General features: G+C 43.1%; 1 protein-coding gene across 3 annotated transcripts in view; it reads left to right on the top strand.

The window, feature by feature from the left end:
* The first annotated feature begins 230 nt into the window (after window positions 1–230).
* The window catches only part of SHTN1 (shootin 1), a 99,631-nt gene continuing 86,481 nt past the window's right edge, over window positions 231–13,380 (top strand). For 2 of the 3 annotated variants that reach the window (XM_030570750.1, XM_030570749.1), the window contains exon 1: window positions 231–364. In XM_030570750.1, coding sequence (XP_030426610.1) covers window positions 307–364 — 58 coding nt within the window. In that variant the 5' untranslated portion in view covers window positions 231–306. Of the gene's footprint in view, window positions 365–3,145; window positions 3,232–13,380 lie in introns of those variants that run through there. The other variant, XM_030570752.1, reaches the window with a different exon arrangement.

Raw genomic sequence — 13,380 nt, 5'->3', positions numbered from 1 at the left:
CAGCGCCTGGAAGGGCAGCAGCAGCAGCAGCAGCAGCAGCCTGCGCCAAGAGCCCTCGCACATGCTCACTGGGCCCGCGGCGGCGCTGTGAGCATGTGCAGGAGGAGGCCGGGCCGCCACCGCCGCTTCTCCGGGGCTGTGTCTGGCGCGCCCAGGTCCCTCCCAGGTGAGGCTGTGCTGGGCGGGGAGAGGTGCGGAGCGGGGCGGGCGGGCGCAGCAGAGCCCCCTGCCTGCCTGCCTGCCGGGCAGCGGCCGCGGCCCCAGCCTCTTTGCAGCCCCTGTCCAGCTCCGGGCGCAGCCGGCGGCATGAGCGGGTCGGACGAGGAGAAGCAGCTGGAGCGTCTCACCAGCCTGAAAGCGCAAGGTAAGGCAGCTGTGTGCGGGCAGCGGCGGCCGCGGGCTGGGAGATGAGCTGGTGCCTTTCAGGGAGCGGCTGCTGCCTCGGGCTCCGTGGCAGGGTCAGGCGGGCGACAGAACAATTGCACCAGCTGAGCCCACGTGCAGCGGGACATTTCCCTTCCCCCCCGCGGCTGCAAGCGGGGATTGGCATTAACCAAGCGGAGCAGGCGAGGCTGTGCCAAGTGGGGCCAGGCGCTGGCTAGGCGGGTGTGTGCCTGAGCAGCTCCTGGCGCACTGATGTATGACTCAGCCTGAGAAGAAGGGTGGGGAGAAAGGCACTGCTGCAAACGAATTACCTTGGGCATCATCAGCCTCACGCCTCTACCGTGGAGCCAATAAAGAGGCCGGTAAGGGAGCAATTTCAGCGAGGGTAGTCACTGGAGGGCCTAACTTTGAGGCCTGTTTTACTCTCCTTCCAACAATTGTGATTTTCTCTTGTTTCCCATACTCTCTCTCTGTCAACTCCCTGTGAAAGCTTGTCTAGTTCTAATGGTTAATCTCTTCCCTATTCACTGCATATAATCACCTTCCAGCATCCACCTATTTTTGCTTGGTTGGTTGTTGTAGCTAGGTCAGCAGTTGGCATCGGAACAATAGATGTCGGCTGATTTGGGTTGATGGGATAATGAAATATTTTAAGATGTACATAGGTTAACCTATCTCTTTCTTCCTCCCAGCAAGTGAAAAATAATCATGTGCAATAAATCCAATATCAAATGCCCAAAGAAATTTCCTAAAATGAACCCCAGACATATCTTCCAAAAGAAGGCTCATTAGGCAAAATCTTCCTGTGCAGAAATGCTATTTGTTTCATGTGGTAAGAATCCAGCTACCCAACAATCTTCTAAGGGAAGCTAAAACCATATATGGTTCCTTACCATTTCTGAACTAACATCCAGAGTCACTTGTCACCCTGAGCAAAGTGGGATGTGTTTAAGTACTGAACAGATAATGACAACTAAAAGTTCATTCACTGAATGAGAATTATAATCCACTCTTGATCTGGGTGCAAACCTCACACTGACATCAGTGTGTGTTCTCATGTGCCTTGGGTGGCATAGAGTCCCAGGTTAAATTGAAAATGGCATTTGGCCCTTGTTACCAAATGAGTTTGATTCTCATGCTTTAGTTGCTATCCTCTGCTTTTCGTGAAGGCATCCAGTGCTTCAGCTCTGTAGATGTTGAGGTCTTTAAATGCATATTGTCACAGTTCAGAGCAACTACACCTGTATTTCCCCTCAGTCATACAACAAGGGCACTTGCTCTCAGACTTCCAACTCCTAAGCTATTGCCCTCCAAGGTGGAGACCCACATGTCTGTCCCTGCTGACCCAGTATTTCCGGCTTCATAGTTCCTGCCTTCACTGTGTTATTCCCAACACAGACAGGTTGCCTAAGGACACCTGCTTGCTTTCTCTTCAGATATGGTTAATAGGTGTAATTGCTACAGTTTTAAACTGCCACACAGTGCTTCCTAGGCAAGCCTACTTTATTTCTAAAGTAAAAAAGCATTACAGAGAAAACCTTAAAAACAACAAAAGAAACTACATGCATTCTAATGAGTTTACCAGAGACCACCCCAACCCTATGGATTCTAGCAGGAGCAGTCCTTCAAATCCCCCTCCAAGGAGATGCATTGTGATTGCAAGTTCATCAGAGTTTCAATTTAGAACAAGCTTATGGGACCTCAGTAGGCCCAATACTTCCAACCCTACCGTAAGGATTGAGGCCCTCTGTGGACCAGGGATCCTGTCCCTTTGTTAAACCACGAAGAAGGCCATGAGCTAGTTTAAAACCAGGTTATTTTTAAAAAAACAAAAGACAACCCTTTCTTTGTCTCTTGGACCCTGGGGAACCTCGTTTGAACAAGTATGATGCAATTTTCTCCTTTCTTGAGTGGGAATGGGGTAGGTCTGGTGATTGGTATGGGTGCTTACATTGTGTATGAATTTAGTCTGATGTATAAATTGACCTCCTCTCCTCCACTGTACAGCAGAAGCTTTGGTGGATCCTTAACCAAAATTCAGTTGAATTTTTTTGAGCATCAGCTCTAAGACTTCAGATAGTTTTAGAAGTGTTGTTGTTTTTGTTTTATTTTTAATTTCCCAGTAACTAACCCAACTGCTGGATCTGCTGCTGCTCTAACTTGTATTCTAGCCTGTGAACAAGTTTAATAAGTGTTCATTCATGATTCTTCAGTGGACACATTTCTGTAATTCAACACCAAATATACAAATTCAGATAGTTATTCTAAACAACTCGTCCTCACAGCTGTCCATCAGCACCGTTGGTTCCAAAATACCAACAATCACTGAAATGACTACGCATTTGGAGTATTCCTCGCAGACACTTGGGGGGAAATCCTGGTCTTACTGGACTTGGTTGGAATAGGGCTAGGATTTCACCCTGATGTCCAGGGATCTCGGGCCGGACAACCATAACACTGTTAAACATCTAATGGAGCTCATGGCACTCCAGGAAATAAGTTGTTGAAAAGATATCATGGCTCAAGTATGTGCTGCCCTAGATGCGTATCTATTCTTGAATGAGACACTGTCACATGCATATGAAGAGTGATAGTTTATCCTAAATTATATACATTTGTCTTTAAATGTAGGAGTTTTACTATGCTATTACAAAACCTAACAACAATAGAAATATTGCCACGCTTATGTGAGTTTGGGTTTTTTTTTTAAAGGAAAAAATATCCCAATGGAAAATATTTTTAAACATTTATTCCCTTGTAGTTTACATCTGACAAATTCCAGCATTTTACTAGGACATGGGCCTGTAAAGTTCTACTGACATGTCTAAGTTCTGGGAAATGCCAAAGGTGAATAACTTTTAAAATTTTATTATTTAGGTTTTTATTTGTAATGAACTATAAGTATTGTTAAACAGATAACTAAACTTGCTTCCTTTTTATATAAAGTTTTAATCTAACACTGTCCCATTAATATTGCAGATAAGAGAAAAAGGGGAACCGTTTTAGACATTTATGACTTTCCTCAGATGATAGAGAGAAGCTGGCTTTAGGGACACTCAGGAACTGCAGGCAACATGTAACTAGAATAAATGTTTTGAAATCTTACTGACACTTTTTGTATAGGAGTGGGTAATGGTATTTCTCTAAACATAATGCTGCTAGCACAGGGGTCTGATTTCATTATAGGTTAGAGGTACATATTTGGTCAAAAGTCCTCTCTTCAGTTAAACAGTGGTGAATGGTGTTAGATTGCAATCTCTTGTAGGATTTCTGAAGAGTCTCCTGTGGATTTGAAAGGGTGGAAAACATTCAGCAAACCTCCCCATTCGTGCCCCATGATATTGAGCCTCCACCAGAATGGTTTTTTTTCCAAGGGTATGAAAATCTTAAGTGATGTGTGAACTAACCAGATAACTAAACCTCCCATCTTGGTTGGTAAAGCTGGGAGTGGCAATAGGGACACTGGAGCTGTTTTTGTGGAAGCTATGTTTCCCTCTCACCAGCGGGGAATAGCTGGTGGATTTTCCAAGGTCTCTGTATTTCATCTGGGATACTTGATACTAGGGTGACCAGATGTCCTGATTTTTATAGCGACAGACCCGGTTTTGGGGTCTTTTTCTTATATAGGCTCCTATTACCCCTCACCCCCTGTTCCAATTTTTCACATTTGCTGCTGGTCACCCTACTTGATACTGACCATTCTTTGACTTGCTCTGTTGCCTAGTATATAAAGCGTGAACGCCTTAGAGCAGTGGTTTTAACCTTTTTGCATTTGCGGACCCCAAAAAATTTCAAATGGAGGTGTGGATCCCTTTGGAAATCTTGGACGTGGCGTGCACACGCCCAGGTTGAAAATCACTGTTCTGTGTTGGTGGTAACCTTTTGCAGACCTGTTAGACATAGGTCTGCAAACTCCACCTAGAAAACCACAACCTTAGAGAAACATGATTTCAATCTAGATAACTCTGGATGTAGTGTATTCTCACTAGTTTGAGCCTGTAAAGAACTTAATTAAGTGATTTGAATAGGTATAGCAGGGTCTGCTATAAATGTAAAAATTTAGATTCATAGGGTATCTCTACACTGCAGTTAGACACCTGTGGCTGCCGTGCCAGCTGACTCGGGCTCAGGGGCTGTTTAATTGCAGTGTAGATGTTTGGCCTTGGGTTGCAGCCCAAGCTCTGGGACCTTTCCACCTTGCAGGGTCCTAGAGCCAGAGCCTGAATGTCTACACTGCAATTACCTGCCTTTTTCTGCAGGGAAGCGCTGGAATTCAGGGGGAGGGGAGGCATTTTCTGCAGGCACGAAGTCCCGCAGAATCCCCCCAAGAGTAATAGAAGTCACATCAGTGCCAAATATGGAGGTAATATGATCTCTTTCTTTGATATTCTCCTGTTGATACACCCATGGATCATATTCGCTCTCCCCGCCCCCGCATCATACATGGAGCTTGTGTTCAAGTGATTATATACCATGACTCCCAAGTCTTTTTCAGAGTCATTGCTATATATGTTACCCGGGTTTACCATAATTGATATTCCAGAAAATTCTCCAACACCGCAGCTCCATTAAATGGCACTCAAAGTTCCTATGAAAGCAGGTAGTCGGACTGCAGTCTGCAGAAAAAAACTGTCTATTGTGGTAATCTTAGGTACCATACCAAACTGGGTTAGCCAGTGCATCATAATAGTGCTTTATCACTTGATCAAAAGATGGGTTTGGGTTAGCTTTGGCTCCATTAGCCAAATGTTATTTTGCCATCAAAGTTAAAGGGATAACAGTGTAGCCAATCACTTAAAATACCAAGGGTTATTGACCACTGAATGAAAACAGCCATTAAGTCTCTTGGTGGCCTTGCAAACTGTTGTAGTTTACCTCTATCTTCACCATCTCATCTTAAATATCAGTTTATATTACATGCTTTTCTTCATCTGTCTGATAAGTCTTAGCTAATACCATATTTGCCAAAAGTATGATTCATTTCACTTCTCATGTCCAAGCTGTCAGTGCATCTGGATAGTTATGAATATATCCAAAAATTATCTGTTTAAAAAAAAATATCCCAGGTAATTTTGAACAGAGCAGAACCATACGCTTCCCAAAGAACTGACTCTGTACTAATCCTATGGGATTATCTTTCAGTAGTACCATAAACATATGCCACTTGCAAACTCTTAATGCAACCTGACAAATTCATTTTCATCCTTGGTAGAGGACATATCTCTGAGTAGACGAGGGAGCCGCGATGGTCGACTTGCCGCTGTGAAGACGACCGGATAAGTCGAACTAAGATACTTCGACTTCAGCTACGCATATCTTAGATTGATTCCCTCCCCCTGCCAGTGTAGACCAGCCCTAAATTGAACTCTTATCCATAATACGCTAATCTCATTAGACACAGTATTTCATGGTTCTCTCTCTTTACACACAGGGTTGCAGAGGATCCCTTTAATTCATTATTCTGACAGTTTTCTTCCCTATCTTCTATTCTGACAGGTTTAAGTATTTTTTTTTTCATTATCCTTTTAAGATCAGGACCCATTGGTTCTGTATCTATGCAGGAAAAGCTACTGCCTGATGCACGATCACCTCTTTTTGAGGTGATATCTGGAGAGAGATCACCACTAGAGAGAGTAACAAACAATCTGAGAGGTGGGAAAATGCCCGTGTTTCATTGAGAAATGTATAGATTGGATGAAAAATCTGCTCACATGTGAACCAAATATGTTTCTGGATTTTGACCATTTTATTTTGTAATGAAGCAAATTCATAGAGGAGTCATAAGTTTTCTCGTTCCATTCTTGGCACCCATAATTCTGTAGATTCTGTGTGTTGATTTTTTCTTTTTGGTCACATGTAGGGTAATCTCAGACTTTTGAAGGGGTTTGTCTATTATCTGCTAGCAGACTGACCATTCTTTCTAGCTGAAGCAGCTAACCATACGGTGAGGCCCACATATGAACAAAAAGCAATGTGTTTCTAATTACTTATTTGTCTACAGAAATGTTCTCTAACTGGTTGGGCTATGTGTTGTATCCTTCTGTGCTATAAACCATAGGATAGGGCAAGACCCCAAGAAACTCCACAAGGTAAACCGGCATGGAAGCTCCCAATTAAATCTCCTCTCAGAGGATGGCTTATGGGGGCTGTGGCAGAGGCCTCCCAGCCCCATGGATCCTCGAGATCTGTACAGAATGGAGGATCAAGTCCTGTGGATGATTGGCATTTTTATAGTGTATTCTCTGTGCTGTTTTTTTCTCTTTTCCCCTGCAAAAGTATGGCTGCTACATGAGTTTTGCTTATGTTGCTGCCCACTGTGCACTCACACAAATCTACCCTGCAAGAGCGCTCATAGGGAGCATGACATTGTTTTTCTGGCAGTAGTAAGTGTGAATCCAGTGGGCTATCTATGGCTCTAATGGGATCCGCACCTACCCATCTTTACCTGAAACCCTTTTAGGTGTTGACTCTGTGGAGTTTGGAAGAGAAGAGGGAACATAAAGTAGAGCCTCTGTTATCCTCCTTTTATGCCCTAACAGCGATTAACAGTTCTTATCTTTGCTACACTTGTTTTACTATGGTGGGGTACTATTGTTTGAGAAATGTGCTGTGGGACAGACCCAGTCTGATTCTTGGATCTAATCTCTTGCTTTCCTGCAAGCACAACACCATCACCTCCGTAGGGCAGGTCTGCACATAAAGCTTCTCCTGCTTAAGTAATGTTGGGTAAGCGAGTGATTTATTTATTTAAACATCATTTCTATACCAGCAAAAGCGCTAGTGTTGACACATTTATACTGGTGAGACTCACTCTTTTGCTAGTGTAGCTTATTTCATTCAGAGAACCAGTCTAAGCTATCCTGGCAAAAGCACCCTTGCCAGTATGTGCTGGATCTGCTGCAGACCTTTTTGGGTGTAGATTAGGTATTCATCTAGAGGAGCAGATGATGGACTAGCTTTGCTTTCCTTGACAGCTTTATTTAACATCTGATTAAATGACCATTTCAACCTAGTAACTCTGATTAAGTGGAATCCTTGGTTGATTTGACATGGAAGGACACTCAGCCTTATTCTGTGGAGGTCATTCGAACCTCTTTAAAATAAAAATACAAAAACGTACACGAAAATAGCATTGAAGTTACTTGAATGTTTGCAAGCTGGGAAATGTGAAACATTAGACACACAAACATTTTAGAGTGTGATTTTAGTTGGAGTAGGTACTGACACCTATTGTTAATGTTGCCCGACACTTTCCATTGTAAGACCCTGGTTTTGGTTGCTTATTACTTTGTAAAGCCTAATTTTCCATACCTGGTATCTGCCTTAGACTGAATTTTTGGAAAGTTTCAGCAAAAACTGTTCAGTCATTTCTCAAAATGAGATAAGGAAAAAATATGACTTGCCCATTTAAAAAAAACAACAACCCACAAAACAGTTTCATTTAAAAGCTGTAGTGCCTGCATGCTTTGGAACAAGGACTTGAAATTTGGCAGGGTGGGGTGGTGCAGTGTGCTTTTTTTGCTGTCTCTCTGAAAATCCACCTGAATGAGGCCAACTAATGAGACTCCGAAAATTGCAGTTCACACTTGTTGGAATTTGATGGGTAGAATACTGAAGATTTTGTTTGTACTGAGTGTTCTCCATCCTGGGGCACCAGGGACTGAGCAGAACTCTTCCTGCAATTGCTTCTTCCATTCATCCAGGACTGATGTGGTGCCAGGCACAGGAACTGAGGGAGACTTTGTCTCCTGTGCTCCCGTCGTATCCCATACTAGCACACAGGCTGAAAGGCGGAAACAATCAGCTTTGAACTCTGAATCAGGGTTGCCAGCTTTCTAATCACAAAACACAGAACACCCTTGCCCTATCCTCTGCCTCTCTCCTCCTCTGAGGCCCCACCCCTCCTTACTCCATCCCCCCCATTGCTCGCTCTCCCTCACTTGCTCATTTTCACTGGGCTGGGGCAGGGGGTTGGGGTGCAGGAGGGGGTGCGGGCTCCAGCTGGGGGTGCAGGCTTTGGGTTGGGGCTGGGGATGAGGGGTTTGGGGTGTAGGAGGAGCCTGGGAGGTGGGGACAGGGGCTTCAGGTTGTGGGAGGGGGCTGTGGGAGAGGATATAGGCTCTGGGCTGGGGGTGTGGGCACTTGAGTGGGGCCAGAAACGAGGGGTTCATGGTGTGGGAGGTGTGCTCTGGGTTGGGGCAGGGAGTTTGGGTGCAGGGGGGGCTCTGTCTCCGTCTGGGGCTGTGGGCTTTGGAGTGGGGCCAGAGATGAGGGGCTTGGGGTGCAAGAAGGGTCTCTAGGCTGGGGCCAAGGGGTGTGGAATACAGGAGGTGGTTCTGAGCTGGGGCAGAGGGTTGAGGTGCAGGAGGGAGTTTGGGGTGTGTGCTGTGGGAGGGAGTTTGGGTGCAGGTGGGGGCTCAGGGTTGGGGCAGGGGATTGGGGCACAGGGCAGGGTGCGAGCGCCGGGTGGCACTTACCTTGGGTAGCTTCCCGGAAGCGTCGACATCTCCCTCTTGCTCCTAGATGCACTGCCTCTGCCCACAGGCGCCGGCCCTGCAGAGCCCATTGACCATGGTTCCCGATGAATGGGATCTGTGGAGCCGGCGTTTGGGGCAGGGGCAGCACGCAGCGCCCCCGTGGCTGTCCATGCACCTAGGAGCTAAGGGACATGTCGCTGCTTCTGAGGAGCCACGTGGAGCCAGGTAGGGAGCCAGCCAGCCCTGCGCCAACCGGACTTTTAACGGCCCAGTCAGTGTGCTGACTGGAGCTGCCAGGGTCCTTTTTTGAGCTGGTGTTCCAGTCGAAAACCAGACACCTAGCAACCCTAAGCCAGGGCCAAGCAGAGTGGCGAGGGAGAAGAGTGGTAATGGTGAGGTAGGAGGCTGGGACTGGCATGTGTAGCCTAGAGTGGGAAGTGAAGATTTGGATGAAGACAGGGTGGCGGCAGGCAGGCATAGAGGGGAACGTGCAGAAGGGTCTGTAACTGCTTGAGCGCACACCTCTCAGAAACTGGAATAGAACCCAGGATTCCAGAATCTCTGTATTCCATTTCTGTCAACAAATAGCTAAAAACCCACTTTCGAGGTGTCTCCTCCCCCTGCCAGTGCAAGCCTACACAGAAGGTGACAGCCTACTATTGCCGTCAGTTACTCTATTAGTTCAAGTGGAAGAGGTGTGTGGTGTAGACCTAAAGATTCTAACTCTGCCGATGAACCGTGTGGGAATCAATATAGTTCCACATGGTAGAATTTCTGTTTCAGTTTGCTTTGTGTCTTTTAAATCTAGAAAATGACATACCAAAAATACATTAAAGGAATGTAAGTTTACAAAGTCTAGAACTCAGAAGTAAGGAAGTGCCAGAATAAATGTTGCTGGTGTATCCTTATATAGGCTATCCTGTGCATCTTAGCAACCTTAACATTTCCAGTGTTGTTTTTTGTATGTAATATAATATTTTATTTTATGTTTACCATACTAGAAGATTCTTGTTGACTTGGACTGCCTATATAACTTCTTTTCTGATTTATGATCATGCATGCACAGTACACTTAACTAGGTTATTTGTTTTCTTTGAACACTGACACTGTAACATTGTTATTCAGTGGTATGTCTTGCAAGCTGTCTCAGAGGAATACAGTAGGTTGCATTAACAGCTTATATGGCTTATGATTCCTGTTTTACTGTGTGTAAGTTTTGCTGGCTTGTTTTTTCATGTGATATATCCTCGAACATCCTTAAAGATCAAATATTACTTTCACTGACAGTGTTTGAAATATTGTAGAGTATGTTTTTCTTTTATTTCACACAAGAATTTGTTGTATACAATACTTGTACTCTGTTAATTTCTAAGATCTCAGTATATTTCAAACTTCACAATCAAGTAAGCTGGAAACTGAATTTTTCTGTATGCTGACATAAATGTGTGTGTTTCCATGTAGGAAATATTTTATTGTATGAGATACTAATAAAATATTTAGAGTAAGGTTAAATGAATGAAACAGCTAATAGTGACATGGGTTTCACTCCTGCAAACAGCCCTCAAGATTCCTGTTGACTCTGTTGGACTGACCGCTTAGAATTAGGGTTGTACATGTTTGTGTATGTCAACACATAATGCTTTTCTTTATTATAACTTCATATTGTCTGAGTACATTTTACCGTGTATGTTCTATATGGTGTTTGTCTGGCATTAGCGAAGAGTAACTTGCATTAGTGCATCTAAAGATTGCAAGAAAAAATAAGATAATATTTTTGAGGTATTAGGTAATGAAAGACTGCATTATTATGCATATTTAAAAGGGGACAGAATTAAAGTTACTACCATTTTGTATACAATACAATACAATACGATACAAATTCTGTTGTATTTTCTGTCTTCTGAGCATTTGGATGTGCTAGAAGCTTTATAAATTAGAGAGCGGCTCCCTCCTGCTGGAGAATTAAGAGCATGTCAGATCATAGGGGCTGATCCCAACTTGAGATAATTCTGTGTAGCTCCTCTGAAATCAGTGAAACCACGCTGATTTACACCAGCTGAGGATCTGACTCTACTAAGGGAACTTTCAGTCCATAGTGATGTTGGCTATGATGGTAAATGGTACTAGCACAAGTTATTACCACTCACCCATGAAAGTGAATTTATAACAATCTCACCCAATCCCTATACACACCTAATTGTCAATAAAGACTTTTTTAACCCAGAAAACTGCAAACTGTCCAAGAGTTGGGTAGGGAGAAAGAGTCTTAACATTAAAATGGGGATTTTTCATCTATTCAAAATCAGCTGAATGGAGTTTGCTCAAACAGAAAATATTACACCTGTAGGCTGAGATTAAGCATGAAAATTTTTGGCCCAAAAGGTGAACATTTCAAAAAGTTATATAAAAGGGTGATATAGAGAGCACTACTAGAGCACTTTTTATGTAATATACATAGGTGTGTCTGTCTAATGTTAACTGTAAAGCAAATTCATCGTCGCATACTTCTGCTTTTATTACATTGCTCCAGTAATAAATCCACTTTTAGCATTTGTGTAATAAATTAATATCAAATAATGATCTACTGTTAGCACACCCAGTTCCAGGGAAAACGTATCTTTAACCTCATTATCAGTAAAACGGTGACCACTACATTTATATTTTTGTCTTTTGCTTTAGTTGTTTGCTAAAGTTCAGCCTAGTAGAACCTCGCTAATACACGTTTTCGTGAGATCCATTGTGAACAATTGAATTTTGGGACCAAGTGAACATAGTATCAGTGTGTAGGCAAAAAATGTACCTTGTTCAATCATTTTGATAATTTGTGACTTGAATATTTTAAATAATAATAATAGAGTTGGAGGAGGTGTTTTCAGCAGGGTGGTGGTGAGCCAGCATATCTGCACTCTTCTGGTGGCCCCACGGTATTTTTGCAGACTTGAACCAAAGCAGTCATGTGTTCCTGAGTCTGCAAATAACTAGCCAGGAACAATAGGCATCATTGTGATCTCACTGATTTTTACACTAATTTAAGTCCATTAGCTAATCCTTATTTACATTAGTATAACAGAAATCAGAATGACACTAACTATAAGAAATGTGATATATCCCTATTATACATAAAAACGATATGTGAGGTGGTTATTCTGAAAGTTAATGTTTACAATATAGACCATGTACAGTGATAAGATGTTACACTGCTGAGTCTTTCATTCAACTATTCTAGAATTTTATGGGAGTAGTTTGGGTAGAGCGTCACCACTTTCTCCCTCTTCTGACCACGGTTGTTCATAATGTGGCGCTTTACTGGGAAGAGAGCACCAGTTTCTTTGTGCAGACTAGTGATGTTCTACTATACTCTAATTCACATTTTGTATGATCAGGATAAAATAGCACAGGGCTGGGCGCCAGGAACTCTTGAAGGGCTCAGGTACCACAATGGTGCTATAGTACAAGAACCTTAATAGACTAGAATAAAATCCTGGCTCTGCCACTGACTAACTGTGAGGGTTTGGGCAAATCACTTCACCATTCTGTTTCTGTTCTCCTTCTATAATCTGTTCTCTGCCTGCCTGTCATTAGTATCTGTACAGGACTTTAAACAAAGTGCTGCGTAAGTATGTGGTACTATTATTAATTGTCATGAGTTTACCCAATAAATTGTTGAATTATAAGAAGATGATTATCAGTCACATGTGGAATTTTAGAGTTAAGTGAATCTTCTAGATGTCTGATCCTGGCTAACTTGAGTTAGGAATGCCACTGACCTTTGTTTGGTATCCAAGTGCATACAGTATGGACTTTATACTCGATGCTTAAAAAACAAAAACCTGCATGAAGGCGCGACAAGGAAAAGGTTGTTGCATCTTTCATCGGATACTTTTTAAGTGCCACCCTCGTTCTACTCTAACCAAATATCTGATTCACAGCATAGATCCACTTTTTTAAACTTTTGTGAAGTCACCTCTAAAGAAAGCTTGTACTGTTGAGCTACTTTAGGGAAGAGATTTATTAAGAACCCTTCAACTAAAGATTCCGTAAAAGATGCCTACACGTCTCCTCTGGAGGCTGTCATCCATATAATGTTAATAGAGATCTTAATATGAAACAAGGTTCTTCTGAGTCCATGTCAGGTGTATTAAAACAGGGAAAAGGGGGCAACTTCTTAATGACAATAAAAGATCATGGCCTAAGAATTCTTGATTGATTGATTTTTTGTGTATGGGGCTAACAAAACAGTAGGATGGAACGCAGTAGGAATTCCAGGCTTAAAACTAGTTTGTGTATCCAGTCATTTTAAGTCCTAAGTACCTAGTTTGCATTATCCTTAAACAGGGCTTTGGAGCTGTGCTCCTGCTTCGCTCCAGCTCCAGCTCCAGGCAAAAACTTGCAGCTCCACTGCTCCTGGCTCTCCTCCAAAGCCTTGTCCTTAAATATACCTAGAAACCGTTAGCATTTTCCAAACAGCTAGACCTACTAAGACAACAAGAACCTTTATTTTCACATTTGTGGCTGGGGT

Source organism: Gopherus evgoodei, chromosome 7, assembly GCF_007399415.2.
Source record: "Gopherus evgoodei ecotype Sinaloan lineage chromosome 7, rGopEvg1_v1.p, whole genome shotgun sequence".
NCBI lineage: Eukaryota > Metazoa > Chordata > Testudines > Testudinidae > Gopherus > Gopherus evgoodei.
Note: the sequence above shows the minus strand (reverse complement) of the source record. Positions and strands in the feature narration are given on the sequence as shown.